Raw genomic sequence first — 18232 nt, 5'->3', positions numbered from 1 at the left:
TAGTCTAGAAAAAGATTTAGAAAACTTTTTATTTCTATGTGAGATTCCCCATATGATGCCACAATGGTGCCCATGGATACCTCTCAGGATCAGAGAATTATATTAATATTTAAGTTCTTGACTTAAAACCAGTGGTTTCGTGATTATTTAAAGTTACAATGGAACAAAAATAGGGATTTATGACCGTTTTTAACTTACGACTTTTGCAGCATTCCTGTGGTCATATGATCAAAATTTGGAGGCCTGGCAATTGGCATTTATTTATGACGTTAGCAGTGTCCCAAGGTCATGTGATCATCTTATGCAACCTTCTGACAAACAAAGTCAATCGGAAAGCTAGATTCACTTAACAACTGTGTTACTAAGTTTACAACTGCAGCAATTCACTTAACAACTGTGGCAAGAAAGGTCATAAAATGAGGCAAAATTCACTTAACAACTGTCTTGCTTAGAAATGGAAATTTGGGACTCAATTGTAGTCTTAGGTCAAGGACTACCTGTATATAATACACTCACATTTCAACTCCCTATTTAATTTCTCATCTCAGAGTAGGATTACTGAATGCTGCACTGCCAAATTTTATTGTAATGTTGACAAGCATAATGTTTTATAAAATACAGATTGAAAAGATCTCTAACAGACAGTGCCCTCAACTTATATTCATATTACATAATTGCCAATGCAGAGCTACATTACATGAACTAAGGAACATGATATATTTTATTTTCCTGTCCTTTTTCCTTTCTGAAGAAAAAGGCTTTTTAAAATGCTAACCATAAGAACAATTTGCTTCCATTTTTCCATCTAAGAAACAAAACAAAACTATATTTTCAACTTTCTACCAGTCACCTTTCCTAATAGGGATTAGGCCAAACTCTTCTGGTCCAACAATCTTTGTACTAAAGGATCAATCAGATATTTTCCAAAAGTTCACCAAAAAATGATGAAAAAACGATATCCCTTTTTTTTTTACTACTTTCCTGGCAGGTGGCATTTAACACATGCTCCACTGATTCCAGAAGTAGCAAACAAATATCAGAACTAGTAGCCACTGACAGCCTAATTCTTCATGAATTTACCGGTGCTATTTAAATTAATTACTTGAGAACAATGAATTCCACAAAAATAGAACTAGTTTTTCAATTGATATATTTTCATCTGTAATGTCAATAAACACAGACCTCTTTGCATTGTGCTAACATGCCAAGTAAATGAATCAGGAAATCCCTAAACCTTGCTTTCCACAGGCACCCATAGTAGGGGGAAAGTTGAGAAGGTGACAGGATGTGTTAAGATGTTGCAGTGCACACTCCATCCCTTCTGCACATGCAAGTGATGCTGCAATTCAAGTACAAAAGGGGGAGCTCACAACACGTTTTATCATATTGACATCATCCTGGTTAGAAACAGATGCTTATGTAGCCTTTATCATAAGCTCACTAGATAGCTTTAGGCAAATTATTTCTGAATATACCCACGTCAAGCTAATGCAATGTAGTCTATAAAAAAAGATACAGGGTAATTTGTGTATAAACCAAATCACTATGGTTTCTTTAGCAAGCCACTGTTAATATCATTCATGCTTGACATGATAGGAGAAACCAGGTGCTCTCAATTTCAAATTCCATTCATATGTAATATACAGTAATGGAGAGTACAAATCTGACTTAGCAGATAGGCTGTTTTAAGGATCACAGCTAAAAATGAAAATTAATATTCTTAGAATTTACCAGAAAATTCTATATACCTAAAACAGTGCCTACTCAATGCTGTTTTTTCTAAAGGTACAATGATATGGTCAAGTAGAACACAGGTCCCCAACCTTTTGGGCACCAGGGACCGGTTACGTGGAGAGAGTTTTTTCCGTGGACCGGAGGGGGTGTGATTTTGTGTGCTGCCTGCATCCTGTGGATGGGGCTTTCCTTGTTTGTGCGGATCGGTTGCTGGCATGCTGCAGCCCAGTACTGGTCCACAGACCGGGGATTGGGGACCCCTGAAGTAGAACAAGCATGAATTAACAGACAAGACTCATGTCTGAACTAAATGAACATTTAGACAAATTATCAAAGAGAACATTAGAGTAAGTGAATATGATCATTTTGTGCAGATACATAAAATTAAAACATAAAATATTCTAGCTTCCCAAATAAAAAATATCTATACATTCTTGAATTTAGGTGTGAATATAAGTCTCTCCAGTTCCGGTTTTAAATACCATTAATTAATATTATTCAGTCTTTAAATGAAGATTAGAAGTACTGCAATCCACTAACTTGTCAATTTAAAGACTCCTAATTAGCATTTTAAACTAAATCAGAAATGTCCAACCCTCAGCCCACAAGCCACATGTGGACCCAGACAGCTAGTAATGGAGCCCCACAAGATTGTAAACTTTTGACATTTTCAACATTTGAAAAAATACAGTTTAATTTCTGAAGAACAATTATAGCAATTAGACTTTAAAGTTTCAGTCAAATATAAATAGGTTGGGTCTTATTCAGTACAAAGTTTTACCATCCTTTAAAAAAATGTATCACTTTTCATATTTTTAAAGAAAAATCATCATAAAGTTGTAAAACTCTAAATAACAGAGTCTGATAGTATAAGGTTTTTTTCAAGTACAAGGGAGAATCAAGACAAATGTATTTCCTTTAAATCAAGAATATTATTAATTAACGGTATTTACCTGATTAAAAGTTTTGAATATGAATTCTCTGAATATAGCATCTCTTTCAGTGAGTTCAGACCAGCCAGCAGCTTTAAGATCATACAAAGCTTGGTTCCTTTCTTCTGTGCTCAACCAGCTAGATTGTGAAGACTATGATGGCAAAGAAAGAGGGGGAAATGCATCATAAATACAAGTTAACCATACAGATGATTATTAGACTAAAAAGATCACATTGCATTAAATATTTGCAAACATTACTGGTTGTGTCTTCACAAATAGAATTGTACAAGTTGATTCTGCTCCCTCCCTTAAAGTCATATATGGATTCATTATATTTAGAATATGAAGTTAAGTAGCATCTAAACTCTTAGGCAGCATCTTAGGTAGAAAACAAACATAATTGATGTTTGCATTTGAGTAAACAGGGCACGTGGTAAGTTTGCATTGTCCTAGAACAGAGGAAATGGGAACAGATGCTGTTGTATAATTAGCAAACATAATCCATTAGAACTGAAAATACTTTTACATTACTTCCAACAGAAGGGAAGCATGCTCTTGTCTCCCACTGAAATATGAACACCGAATAAGAAATAAAAATGTCTTAAATTTTACTAATAGTGACTTTTAATCATTCAAATATAGTTTTATTTTTATATATGCTTAACACTGGAAATTAATTTCAAGATCTTTTAATTCATTTGGTGGACCAACAATAGAATTCTTGGGACACATTAAGGATATAATATTATCACCCACATTTTCATTGATAAAAGCTACTTCATCTCAGTACAATGCTAAACATACTATTCTTTTATAAGGTTTAATCTCTCCGATCTTTTAACCATAGTTAAAAACCATAGCTCAGTGGTTCTCAACCTTTTTAATGCCGCGACCCCAACCGGTCGTAAGTCGAGAACTAAACCGGTCATAAGTCGAGGACTAAACCGGTTGTAAGTCGAGGACTAAACCGGTCGTAAGTTGAGGACTACCCAACCGGTCGTAAGTCGAGGACTTTCCCTGCCCGGGAGCGCCACGCATGCGTGGTTCCGCCCCCTGCGCCGGCCGAGGAGTAGCTGGCAAGCGGCAGAGATGGAGCAGGCCGACCACCAGCTGGCCCAGCCCAAGGGAGGTAAGGCACCCGCCGGAAAAGGGGGGAAAAATGGCGGACAAAAAAAATGGCGAACAAAAAAAATGGCGAACAGCCTTGCTTGGCGACCCCCATGAAATGGTCGATCGACCCCAAATGGGGTCCCGACCCACAGGTTGAGAACCACTGCCATAGCTCCTTCTCCTAATTTATTTATTAAATTTATATGCTGCCCATCTCACTATCCAAAACAACTCTGGGGAGAATATAAACAATGTTAAATTTAGAGAAATGCTAATCTAATTATGTCCAATAATTTTATTTTGAAAATCTTATTTTAAAAGGTACCGTACATTTTCTGGACCAGCAAAGAAAAACAAAAAGGGACTAAAGAATTACTTTTGCAGAAGTCCTAAATACTACTTATACTATGTTTGTTAAACTCTTTTCCTTAATTAAGCTTTTTTTAAAAAAAAAAAAAAAGCTAAATTGACAGAATTCTCAGCTATTTCAGGATGCTCAATGAATGTCTAAAAGCAAAATTATTACTGTACTATTACTTGGCAAAATATGCTTAGACATTGATTTAACTGAGAAACGCTGGATGAAATTTAGTGGTAGCTAGGCTGTTTTATGTCCCTTTATTCTCATGTCATTGTAATACTGAAATATAAGCAATTAACAATATAAACTCAAATGCAGGGAAAATGCCTGCCCTTATATAAACAAACAGCAACATCCATGTAAAACTGAAAGGCATATTCAGAGAGACCTCTGAAATTTGAAAAACTAATTTTTTTGAGGGAAACCCTAAAAAAGGAGATCTCCCAAAGCTCCTTAAGGACTCTGGATTACTAAAGCTTGAGAGAGATAATTCTGGAAAAAGAACAAAGAAATTGAATTATTAAAAAGGAAGAATAGGTTTGTAAAAAGTTAAAAAGATAACATTGTCTGGTGAGGTGATTTCTTGGTTCAGGTTATTTTGCTATGGCTCTAGTGGGAAAAAAATGAAAGTTATTTTTAAAATGAGAAAACAATCTTACACATAATACAGCATATTCTGCTCTGACAAATACATGCCTTCATATTATATTTTAGGTAAGCAGAGACCTTTAAAATCTGGCTGACTATTTCATCTATATGGATGGTTTTTGCATCATCTGCATATTAGAGGCAGATTTACAAATATTTCTCTCTTGGCAGTTTATCACATTCTGGAATATCCAATCTCTGCAGCTTGACACCACCTGCTGACTGTAACTCTCCAAATGCATAGTAATACAGAGTAAAATCTAAAATACTATGTTTTCTTGGCGTGTTTTTAATTCTGTCCCTTCTCTAGCAACCATCGTAGGTGAACCCACAAAGCTATCTATAGGCATCTGTTTTCTAATTGGACAGACTTCCCATCATCCTGCTTTATTTCTCATTTTTCTCCTAAGCAAGTTTGGAGATACCTACAAATTTAAACTTTTTTTTTTAACCAGATGCAATGAACAATATAAACTGCCAAGATTTTTTTCAACAGTCTTAAGAATTCCACAAAACTGGTCCAAGCACTCTCTTAACACTCTCTTCAAATCTTTTAATACATAATATTTACTGTATCAGTCAGGGTGTGTATATTCTTCATTAACAAGAACAGTGATGATCACAATCCCATATAGACTTATCCAAATCCTTATATCGGGATGATCCACAAGACACATTTATTGAAGTTAGAATGATGAACAAAGTTTGTGCATTTTAGGTGGCATTCCAATATAATGCCCCTGCACATTTCTATATAATCGTAGATTTTCTGTTCTCCAGAAGCCTGGTGCTAAAACCAGGCCTTTTTTTCTCATAAAACGCCTAGAACGGAGTTCCGGCACCTTTTTTGGATGGAACCTTGTAGGGTAGGCAAGGCGGGTTGTATGAGGTGTGAGAGTTCCGGCACCTTTTTTTTTTTTTTTTTAGAAAAAAAGCATTGGCTAAAACAGCAGATGTTGTTGTCTAAATGTGAAAACCATGAATGTTGCCAACATGTAAAATTTGAAAGAAAAATATAGGCAGTTGAGCTGCCATTTTTTTCTCAGCTACTGGGTAGCTGGAAACCTGAAAGCATTCTTTGTACATCCTTGGCAAAAACCATTTGCAAAGAATAATTTATTGGCAAAAAGAATATTAAGTATCCTCGCCAGAATAAAAAAAATGATTATAAACAGACATGAATATCTTCAGGGATGTTTTGCACATGGGATGGAATTATGGAGTGGCAGAACTCATAGTCTGCAATTCACAGAGAAAGAGAGAGTGGGCCTGCTGGAGTTTACTTCTGAGTGGAAGTAAATAAAACTATCTTAGAAACCAAGAAAAAAAACAAATCTAAGTTCCTATATTACAGTGTTTCTCAACCTTGACAATTTTAAGGCATGTGGACTTCAACTCCCAGAATTCCACAGCCAGCATTGCTGGCTGTGGAATTCTGGGAGTTGAAGTCCACATGCCTTAAAATTGTCAAGGTTGAGAAACACTGCTATATTACAAAAAAATCTTTTATTCTGAACTGGCTTTTGAAATCAATCTAAACATTTTGAAAAATGGATTAGGTTATTTAATGTAGTTAAAAATAAAATGATAAACTAGATTTAAATTCAACCATGAATTTAAAAATGATTTAAGAAGGATGTCTGGAGTAGTCTTGCTTCAAAGTTTGATTTAATATGTATAGTGATTTGTTTTTAACATTTCATTTTACATAATTCACTACTTTCTATTTCTACAGTTTATAAACACTAAACAGTAAATAAACTTCCTATCAACCAATTTCCTCAAAAGAAAAAATTAACAGCACTTCTTCAGGACAATCTGGCATTCAAACAAACATTTCAAATAAATCAGATTAAATATCATAAATCCCTGAAATTCAATTGAAATTTCAGATATATATGTAAAGTGGACAATTTTTGAAACATCAATCCTATGAATTTGAATAATTACATTTATTATACACAATGATGATTTTGTCCACTAGGTGACACTATATTTCAAATGTAAGTACTTATTCAAGGTGAGGTAGAATTTAAACATTCTAAACAAGAAATAATAGAGATCTTAAATATAAATATGACATAATTATATAGACAAAAATTAGGAATAATCATGTAAATAATATAACAATAAAGAAAGCAGCAGTTAACATAATTATATATCAAGTAAATTCTTTATTTAGCCTTACTGAAAAGATATTTATAGTAATTAATAATAATAATACTTTTACTAATTATATAATGTCGATAACCCATATTTATATTTGCAATTATTTATTGGTGGATGGGAATTCAGCATGAATCAAATTTAAAAAGATATATTTTTTTGAGTTACCAAGATCCAATAGAAAAGCTTCTTCATATTATATTTGCAAAGTTAAAACATTCAATTATCTTTACATAATTAAAATATTATAGAATAAAATACATGATAAAAACAGTAGTAATACTTTACTATTAAAAAAATTAAAATATAGAATAAAATACATGATAAAAACAGTAGTAATACTTTACTATTAAAAAAATTAATTGCATATTAAAATATGAACAATACAGTAATAATCAACAAGCTTAAAGTCTAAAAATGACTAATGAATCATTTCTATTTTATTAATAATTAGTATATAACACAAATACTATTAACAATGGATACTGCTGAAATACTAGTATTTAAGAAAATAATGCCTATGAAGGAGCAAAGTATTTCTATTGGACATAGGGGTCTTTTTGATTGATTTTAACATATAGCTAGTCCTCGACTCACAACTGTAATAGAGCCTGCCCATTACAGCCAGACATCATGACAAGTGTTAAGTAAAGTATCCACATGATCACCTCATTTATAACACCCCCATCCCTGTTCTTAGTTGTTAAACAAACATGCAGGTTGTTAAGCAGAGCATGGGGTGCCTCAGGGAGCTGGGTAGCCTAGTCCAGGCCCTACCCCAGGGTTTCTCAAAGCCTCCACCACCTTGAGGCACCCCATGCTCCATTTCCTGCCCCTTTGGATGCCTGCAGGGCTTGCGCCAGCCTCCCATCCAATAGGCCCCACATCCATCTTCTCTCTAAGACCTCTGGAGCTCGAGGTTGGGTTAAGAAAAGTGGACAGACCGCTCCTTGCTGAGCTGGGTGGCGCAATCCTGGAGGCAGCCACACTGAAATGGGGCCACTAGGAAAATGGCATCTGATTCTGGAATATTCCCTAACATGAGCTCTGCAGCATTTTGCAACACTATGGAATGCTGTGAAGCTTCATTAGGGAAGCAAAACAAGGTGTTCTGTGGCTTGTCCCCTTTCCCTAACTCTAACTCCAGAGTTCTTAAAAAAGTGAGAACGATGAAGTGGAGCCCAAGTAGGTAGGTGGGTGGAAGCAGACTCAAGGCCTGCAGGGACCCAGTGGGTGGAGGGAGATAAGCAGTCGGTCATAAGGGGATTCTGCAGCAACCATAACTTAAGGATCGGATTCTAATCAGCTTTTTTGGGGGGTGTCTGCCATAACTCCAAATGTTTGCTAAGCAATCAATCATAAGTAGAGGACTATCTGTGGTCCATGTATTTTTCCTGCAAATAAATATTACACATTATCACTTTCAGACAAAATAATGATAATTGTTAAGAATATAGAGAGAATTTGGAAAGGAAGATATGGCCATTATCTCTTTTTAATTTTTCCAGACATACTGTATTGTCTGCATGCCATTTAATATTAACTACTAATTCTACATGAGTAACTGATAATGGAGATAGAATCAATTGGCCCAGGGAGATATTTTATTTTTCTTACATGACTTCAAATGTCTACTTTTATTTACCACCTTTAACCAGTTATGTGGTAGGATGCAATCACAGATCAAGGGTCATGTATGGCTTTTTGTTAACTGTTGACATTTCAATGTCCACTCACCATTCCTTTTTAATGTTGTACAATTCCCATTTCCTCTTTAGCAGTTCTTTCTGGAAAACCATGTCAAACTATTTTGGGTCTATGCTTATTTGAAAGTTTTCTCCTATATATTTTTAGAAATTATTAAAATATATTTTTCAGAATGTGAAATAAGAAAGCAGTATTTCCTTTTTAAGAATAATCTGGTATATGATATACAGCAAAATCAAGTTTTTGAGTTTGAAATATCAGTATGTAACTCAGATTAACAGATCAAATAACCCATGAGTCTTTAGTTAAGAACCACCAATTGCAAGCCTTAGACCCACACACAGAGAATATATCTAAGAAAATGTATTAGAGATTCTTGGTTTTATACGTTAGCTATTATGCTTGCCTGAACTTCATTCTTGAATTTCAAAACTAATACACTGCTTGTTTGCTAGATGAATACACACAGGCTTGCAATCTGTTCCTGAATTCAAGGTTACTTAAAGTAACTATTGGGCCATTAATACGCAAACAGTGTCATATCGCAACTTTGCCATTTCTATTCAGCTGTTCCAAAAACTGGAGCTATGAGCATTCCAGTTTATCATATTATTTGATGCACAATCTTCCTTTCAGGATGTCTGATGAAGCAATTGCATAAAGTGTGTGTGTGCATAAAGTGTGTGTGTGTGTTTGTGTGTAACAGACAAGGAACAATATACTGAATGAACAAAACAAATCTATCTTGATTACATTATATTACCCAAATAATATTTTAGATGAATAAGCAAATTATATGGCCATATGTGAGAAGGCTCCATCCATTAACAGGCAAACTCTTAAAGACGTGATTCATAAGAATGAATATAACATATGAAGGTTACTTTTAAATAATTTTATTCTGAAATACGTTCGGGTTTTTTAGCACTTACTAGGTTGCAAATTGTGTGCGTTGCCACAGATGCTTACTTGGGAATTAGTTCTGAGTGAGATTTCATTTTGTATAAACAAGCACTAGATCACTATGTAAAAAAAAAATCTCATTAGTTTTCCAAAGTAGAACAGATTTATACTTGCCTAACCAGCTGTTATTATGCCTAACTTGCCATAATAAGCAAAGCAATTGGTAGTCACTTGGTTACAGGAAAATTGCCTATTACAGATGAGAAGCCACAGATACAGGTAGTAATAGTGCCTGTAGTACTAGTCTGCTGTTTAATACAAGCCTTCATTAACCAATGTACAAAATCCATAAGGAAAAAAAAACAATCTGGCATTTAAGTTATTTTAAAATCATAATTTTCTCTGGACTATTTTCCACAAAAACATTCATAATAAATGTGTTCATTTAAGATGCTCCAATATCTTTTGCTGCAACAATGATTATCCCTATGAAAGCTGTTGCAAGATCAATCATTTACTAAGCAGAGAAATACTGAGAGCACAAAAAGACTTTGTGAAGATGGTATTTTTGTCCTGCCTATTTATAGTTAACTGGTGAACATACCTAAATTATTAGTATTATTTATTAAATTTGTACTCTACTCGCTCCCCAACGACTCTGAATCGTTTCATCAGGAGGCATAGGAGCAGAACCTGAAAGCCGATCTAAGAATTAAGCTGGTAAAATAATTCTTAAGGGCAATTGAGCCACCTACTTCCTGTATTTAGCTATATGATCCTCCTGCCCCGAATCCGAAGCAGTCCCAGCCAGATCCAGGTTTAATGCAAAGAGCTTCCTGTAAGGAAGATCGTTAAGTCAGGACGAAAAAGGGAAAGCGCCAATTGCAAACTTGGATCTTCGAATTACACGTGCGAGGCACATTTAACATTCCCTTTGAGCCTCTCCCGTGCAAAAAAAAGAGCCGAGAGGCCCAAACCCGGATTTCTAAGTCGGCTTTCCCTAAACTGTCCTTGTAAACGCTTAAAACCGCACTTAAGAGCTTCAAAGAAAGCAAACCAATATGAATAAAGGTCACCGGGCCACATTTTACGCTGACCCCTCCTCCCCCATCTGTCAAATCGTTCCGAGGAGGATTGCTCCTTTGCTGCTCAGCCGCTCACCATAGCTGAGAAGTTGCTCCGGCCGCCACCGCAGCCCCGGCCTCCCACAGCCACCAGGCCCCCTCGCAGCAGCAGCAGTAGCCGCCCCAATCCTGACCCGCGGGGGCTCAGCATGGCTCAGGCGGGCATCTCCGCCTCCTCCAGCGAGCGCCTGCGCCGCGGCTGCACCAAAGTCTTGGCGGCCGCCAGGGGGAGCCTCTCGCCGCGATCCCGCGCCAGCGCTCCTCGACCTGCGCAACCCTTTGATAACAAGCGTAAGTCGAGCATCTCAGGCTGGGCTCCGAAGGCGTGGCGGTCCCTGGTTCTCCCCGAGGGAAAGAGCTTGGCTTGAGCCTTTCCCGGATGCCCAAAATGGGCTGCGTATTCTCAATAGAGAGTGAAAAGTTCTTACACTAATTGGGGTGAGGGATCAGAGTAGGCACCTTCCTAGGGTTGCCAGGTGTCCACTATTTGAGTGGACAGTCCACTTTTTTCACATTATGTTCACTATTTTTTTTCACAAAATAGTGGACATTTTTTTTTATTCAAAAGCTTTATGATGAAATGGTACGTAATCTAAAGCTGTACAGTCTACTTTTTTTTACTACTTACCCCCCCCCTCCCTTGCCCGCTATTTTTTGGAAGCAGACCTGGCAACCCTACACCTTCCCCACCCATTTGTCACCCCAGGCGGCGGCAGCTACAGGTGGCGCTTTTAGTGAACTCGCAAGGAAAGAAATCAATCTTTGTAGAAAAGGATGAGTAGAATTGCCTGAAGCAAGGAAAGTGTAATTTATCTAGTACTGTCTGCTCTGTTTGTACTAAATGCTGCTGAATTAGGAAACGCAGTATTCTCCGAAGGATCCCAAAGGTGCTTTTTCACGAGGTAACTGGACTTTTTCATCTCTGAAAAAGCTTCTTGGATGAGAAGGGAAAGTCTTATAAGAAAAATAAGAAAGTGCTTAAAAGCACCTTTGGGATAACTATGACCTGGATGTCTGAGAATCTTCATAGACATTCCCTGAAGGAGTTCAAGGAGACAGTAATCACTTTAAAAAGCAGCTCATGATCTGTAGTCTGTGTACAAAAATAGTCAGCTGTGAGTAAACAGCACTTCAGTCATCAATGCAAAAGGACAATAAGGTATGTCTGTATTAGCTCTTCCAGATCTTGATCCACTTTTGATTCTGTTTTCTATGTGTCCTGCGCATTTGTGGTATTTTATATTGTTCTCTTATGCTAGCTTTCCAAGGAAGCTTTTAAAAGTTGAAATATTCTACCATGAACGGCTTTATTATAACAGCTCTAAAGATCCACTTCTATTTAATGTAGCCACAATGCCATCACTATCCACGTTAAATATTGTATTTTTAATTTCTGTTGATTCAAATTCTTACAAACACAAACACCAAAACAAAAAAAAATACCATTAAAAAGGTGGTGCCCATGAAATTATACATATATTTACACGCATATTTAATTTAAATATCACACTACCAGACATGAAATTATATCTCCTCTTTCCAATCTATTGTAACATTGTTTTATGTCTCGGCTTCCAGTATAAATGAGTTTCCAGTGTAAATGACATGAAGATTAAGACCTGTTAAATGTTTTCTTAATTCTAACCATTTAATCAAATGCTGTGATCAAAGCGCAGATGTGAAAATGTCAGTAATTTATATATTTATCAAATGGCATTGAATTTTCAAAAAATGTACCTCATTAAAGCTGAGGATAAATTGTTTCTAAATCCAATTAACATTTAAATCTATTATTTTCATTCTACAGTCTATGGTCAATTTTTTTCAGGTTTGTGAGAATTTCTACAATCTTCTATCAAGATTATCAGGCCACTTTTTTTAAAAAAAAATTTTTCATTAAAAGTGGAGTCTGCAGAGTATAGATTCTATAGGGTAAAGCTGTCCCATCACCATTTAGTTAACACTACAGTGTTCATTGTTGTATGTTAAGAAATTTCTTCTGAATGATATTGTGCCATTTTTAATATGCAATAAACATAACAGGACTCCAGTTCACAAGACATGAAGAATTCACAAGTTTATCAACTTATTCTGAAAGCAGATAGTCCTCAAATCACATATTACTCCTGATGCTCCTGATCTTGACCAGGTATTAACCAACGGATGCTCTCTGTCCGAATAGTAGCATACATGATGAAACTGATAAGAAACAATAAAGAAAATAAGAGGAGCCAATCTATTCCTTTACTCAGTGTGCTAGGCAGGGGACCAACATGGTCTTCCACGCTCACCACCACATCAGACTTAGGTTGTATTCCTGAAATGAAATATCCAATTATTACTTTGATGCAAAATGAAGCATTGTAAATCATATTGTAGCATACTAATTATCATCTGCTAAGATGTTTATTATACTTTACATTTTATTCACTGAAGTAAAAATATGTTTCCAGTAAAACTATTAATATCACATATTTGATTCTTTGTGGGCTGCTCTATTTCCATTTCATTCATTAAGAACTCTTGCAGCCTCAAATAAGCTTGTCTTTTTATAATTTCATAATAGTTGATTAGCCTGTTTTATCTCTTACCAGGCGAAGATGACACAAATAAACAGGCAAACATCTTAGTCTAAAAATATATCAGTAAAGGAGATGGTGCCTTGATTTCTTCTCTCCTTCAAGAGGCAATGAAGAAAAATATTTTATTTATTTATTTAAAACATTCCTGATAAAATATACTGCTTCTTTTGGTAAGCTTATTTCTATCTTAGCTTTCCCAATTATTTGCTACAGTATGTAGAGATAGAAGTTGCTTTACTCTCTATTGTAGATAAAAGAAAGATAAGAAAACCTGGTTTCTTTCCTTGTTAACATGAAGAGATGTATCTACAAAAAAGCAAAACAAAAACCCCTTTCTTGCATTCACTTTCAGTGAATATGCACTTAGACTTATATACCACTTCACAGTGCTTTACAGCCTTCTCTAAGCGGTTTACAGTCAGCATATTGCCCCAACAATCTGGGTCCTCATTTTATCAACCTCGGAAGGATGGAAGGCTGAATCAACCTTGAGCCGATGAGAATCAAACTGCCGAACTGCAGGCAGCCGGCAGTCAGCAGAAGTAGCCTGCAGTACTGCATTCTAACCACTGCGCCACCACGATTCAATCCCAAAATAATGCAAAGAATCATAAACAATAACTCCTGCTATCACAGAGGAACTGAAATATATGTACATAACTAATATCCATATTATAGTATGATATTAACATTGACCCTTGATGCCAGGGTATGCTTATATTATCCAAATAAGGCTACTGAGAAACAAATGACAGGATGTCAAGATCTTCAGCAGAACCAAAATTGTCAGAAGTAGAATATTATTTGTCTAGCTAGGACTGCAACCTTATTTTGTATTCATCCAAAATTTCACGTCTTGATCAATGATGAAACTGCTTTCTAGTACCTTCCTAACTGGAGGCAAAACAATGTTCCTGGAGTTAATAAAATAAGTATTTACTAGAGTTAGACAGGGCTATATCAAGCTATGAATTCTCCAGATTCATAGTTCATCTTACCAGTCTGATTAACAATGAATGCTTTCAGTGTTTCCAGAGTTCGATCTGTATGGTTAAATCTTGCCATTGGCTTAGCACCTTGAAAAAGGAGGATGTTAGGAACAGCCACAGTTCCAAATCGAGTTGATAAACTGCAAGAGTAAAGTAGAAGAATAAATGTTGCTAAACAAATTTCTCATTTAAATTTATAAAAACTAGCTCTCAGTTACTCTTCATTAAACCAGAACAACTATGTAACACACACACACACAGGCAAAATGAAGGTCCTGGAGTAGAGAGCAGTGGATAGTCAGAAAGCATTCTCTGCCCTTACGTGTTATTAATACTTTATTACATTACACTACATTACATTATTACTATTGTAAATACAAGTTATGTATAAAATAAACTTAACAATTATAATTCAGAAAATAATAAAATTTACCTGCTATGTTGGGAGGCATCTAAGGCCAAGAAATGTAGTGTTGGGAACACTCGTGGCAGACAATTAAAATGAGGAGCCAAATTGGCTGAAAAACGACACCAAGGGGTATAAAATAAGACCAAGGTGCAGTCACTGCCATTTGGATTTAAAAATTCCATTAAATCCTAAAATAGAGATTGAAAATTTAATTTTAAAAAACAAGTTCTACTCAGAAAAGCAATGAAGTGTCTCTACATGAAAGCTCTAACTAGCCGTTCCATTATAAAACACGTTTCAAACTTGAACAGTAACCACAGTATGAATTATGATAATTACATACCATGAAGTCATTGTCAACTTTTAGCGACCACATAGATATTTTCATGATGACAGGTAGAATGAATTTGAGAGCTTTAATTTCCTAATTTCAAAAGTAAACATGCATACTGGCCAGCCAGTTTATTAAATATTTTAAATATCAATTATTGAATAGTTTCCTGCAAGAACATAGACACAATCAACTCCATAAAATCTTGTGATAGTTTGATTTCGACAATAGCTTTCAAGAGTAAACACAGAACAGGAAGTCCACATTCCTTAAATCCAAATAATGGAACATAAGAAAAAGTGTGCTGTATCAAATTAAAAGCTATCTAAATCCAGTAGTCTGTTCACAGAGAAGGCAACCAAATCCCTTTAGAATAGCAACCAGTAGGCAGAATTACATTGCTTCCAATATTTCAGATGACATTCACCTATTGAACAAGCTGTAATTCACATCTTTATCTTCCATTAATTTAATACTTTTTCAGAAATAACTAAACTTGTTCTGATATCTCAATTAAGCATTCTATGAAATAAGTGCTATCCTTCATAGACATTTTTCTTCTTAAAAATATTAGGAACAAGAATGCATTCCTAAGAGATTAAAATTGGCATCAATTGAAATACCAATCTTCAGATTTGATGAAAAAAGTTTTTTAAAAAACAATAGACTCCAACATCTTTAGTGTAAGAATCACTTTACTTGGTTACACCTCTCAAGTTGCACAGCATTGTGCTCTGTAGAATGCTGACAGTAAAAAAAATGAAAAATATATATTTATATACAAAATTAGTAGGATAAGACTTAGCTCAATTAACATGCTTATCTGTCTAAGCTAAAAATCCAAGGACTGCATTAACATTACGCCTTGTGGACTACTTTTAAAATTGGTTATTTTTTTTTATGACTTGGCTAAAAAAAAAAACAAGTTATGTGGCTAGGCTATTGCTCAATGTTTTATTCAACCCAAATAGGGATTAATTGAATAACCATTTCAGTTTGTTATGTGAAGTCAATTCCCCAATCCAGTTCATTAGCTCCTTCTCTTAATAGAATACTGTCATTCCATTACACTTGAATAAAACAGATTCAACAGCATGCAAATTAAACAAGTAAGTACTGTAATAGCATAAGCAGACACATTTTTTATTCTAGTCTAGTGTTTCTCAACTGTGGCCACTTTAAGATGTGTGGACTTCATCTCTAGAATCCCCCAGCCAGCAATGAAGAATACTGGAAGTTGAAGTCCATACATCTTAAACCTGCCAATGTTAAGGAACACAGCTGTAGTCCTATCCAGACCCTACTTTAGCTGCACCTAAACAATTGCCAACTTTTAACTTAAGGAGAAATACATCAGAATACTTGTCACTTACTTGGGAAATATTCAAAATCTGTAATGTGAAATTTGTCATTCCTGTAATGTTTCTTTCTTCACAGTTCACTTTTGGGGTTTTCGTACCATCTGTGTTATTTGAGTCCTCTGCTGATGAAGGATGCACTGCTTCCAACACTACTGGTGGATGTACTACTGGCTCTTGTGCATGCGACACTTGTTGAGATACAGATGCCATGTTATTCGTACTGCATTCACCATCTGCTGCTGCATCACAAGTACCAGTGTCTGCTTCAGAGAGATGTGACTCCTTTGTGTCACTTGGAATAACTGACAGTACGACATGATGGTCGGCAAGAAGGCTACCACTCATCATAGCATCAGCAATTTCTGCAGTCCTGTACTGTACCGATTCTCTACGTCCATCGCTGCTTGAATGGGCAGAACTGCTTTCCTGATTTAATGGTAGGGAAGTTTCACTTAACTCTTTTGACAGCAGGTCAGAGGTTTCATCTGTTTCTGCTACAAAATACACATACATGCGTGGGTGTAGGTATATAGAGAAATTCACATCATTTAAAATTTCATGCAGCCTAACCACACATCCTTAATTTGCTCAAAGTGAGACTCTGATTAGACACTTTTGCCTTGCTTTATTCTCTTTAACATCAGAAATGCAAATAGCCTTTATTTCAGGAGAGAGAAGAACGAGGCAACCTGAAAACCACGGAAATGCAGACTTGTGATATGGTGCATTACTAGATTGCGAGCGGAATATTTTTTTGCTATCTGGTTCGCCCTATCTGCATCATACTTCGGAAAGCAGCAGAAGGAGGGGCTCCTTTGCCTCTTTCCCCACTCACGTCGGGGGGAGGGGGGAAACCCCAGGAAACAAAGAGGCCAAGGAAGCCAAAGAGGCCACCGGAACCGGCCAGCGCGTCTAAAAGCAGCCCTTTCCGCCTGGCTCTTCGCTCCTTCCCCATCACCCAGCATCGCCATGGCAACCGAACCCCCTCCTCACCTGCCACAAGGAACGCGAGCAGCCAGACCACGCCGAGGTGCCGCCCCCACCCGCGCGAGGACAAGAGCATCCTCCTCGCAAGGGAGGGGGACCGGCCGTTCTCCCCCGCCCCACGCCCCCCCAAACACCGGTAGAGCACCCAGCGAAAGGGACCCAGCCACCAAAGGAGGCCTTCCGTTTGTACTTCCGCTTCCGGTTTTGCAGCGCCAAGGGAAGCCGGCGTGAAAGTGCTGGGCTGGCTCTTCTTTTGTCCGCAACCCGGATATTCTAGCCTCCGAAGGAAGCAAGGGAGAGCTCTATGCCGTTGTCTCCGCAGTCTTTTGGAAGCGCCTGTGCTCCCTTCCCCCCATCCCCGAAAGAGTTTTAATAAAAATTGACATTCACTTATTTTCCTCGTGAAAAGCGTTTCTTTTCCCGATTAATATTATAATTGCTAAGGAGAAAGGAATGGCTCAATGTTAGAAACCCTGTCGGGAATCCAGTTGCTTACATTCACTCTGCGGGATGGGGGGCCAGAAATGTTGGCTAAGAGCCCCCTTCGTCCGTCTTCTTGTAGCTACTCACGTTGATCTTGCTCTTCCGTCTTTCAATCAGAATAGAGCTGGAAGGGACCTTGGAGGTCTTCTAGTCAACCCTCCTCCCCCCCCCCCCGCTCAGGCAAGGAACCCTACCATTTGAGACAAGTGGCTTTGATCAAGAGGATCTCATGATACCGAAGAGCACTAGGGTCAGATCGCCTAGTATTTTTCTTATGATATCAACATAGGTTGTCCTGTTGCCTTATTTGCCAAAGTTGTCCTGTTGCCTTATTTGTTTAAATCCCACTTATCCCGAGCAAAAATTAACGAAAACCTATACTTTTCTTTGACTTACCATTAC

General features: G+C 36.8%; 2 protein-coding genes across 2 annotated transcripts in view; both read right to left on the bottom strand.

Moving 5' to 3' along the window:
• Window positions 1-5105, bottom strand: part of PCBD2 (pterin-4 alpha-carbinolamine dehydratase 2) — a 28657-nt gene extending 23552 nt beyond the window's left edge. Inside the window, exons 1-2 of the mRNA XM_029285786.1 lie at window positions 5058-5105; window positions 2688-2819 (exon numbers count right to left, since the gene is read on the bottom strand). Coding sequence (XP_029141619.1) covers window positions 2688-2819; window positions 5058-5105 — 180 coding nt within the window. The remainder of the gene's footprint in view (window positions 1-2687; window positions 2820-5057) is intronic.
• A 7587-nt stretch (window positions 5106-12692) lies between these two features.
• Window positions 12693-17527, bottom strand: TXNDC15 (thioredoxin domain containing 15). Its single transcript, XM_015824317.1, has 5 exons — window positions 17354-17527; window positions 16373-16854; window positions 14693-14856; window positions 14269-14399; window positions 12693-13005 (listed from the first exon to the last, which is right to left on the bottom strand). Exons 1-5 carry the CDS (start codon window positions 17421-17423, stop codon window positions 12809-12811), a joined length of 1044 nt encoding a protein of 347 aa, XP_015679803.1. The 5' UTR covers window positions 17424-17527; the 3' UTR covers window positions 12693-12808.
• Between the last annotated feature and the right edge of the window lie 705 nt (window positions 17528-18232).

The sequence above is a fragment of the Protobothrops mucrosquamatus genome, unplaced genomic scaffold (assembly GCF_001527695.2).
Source record: "Protobothrops mucrosquamatus isolate PMUCROS unplaced genomic scaffold, P.Mucros_1.0 scaffold_186, whole genome shotgun sequence".
Classification (NCBI taxonomy): Eukaryota; Metazoa; Chordata; class Lepidosauria; order Squamata; family Viperidae; genus Protobothrops; species Protobothrops mucrosquamatus.
The sequence above is the reverse complement of the archived record's forward strand: the minus strand, read 5'-3'. Positions and strand labels throughout refer to the sequence as shown.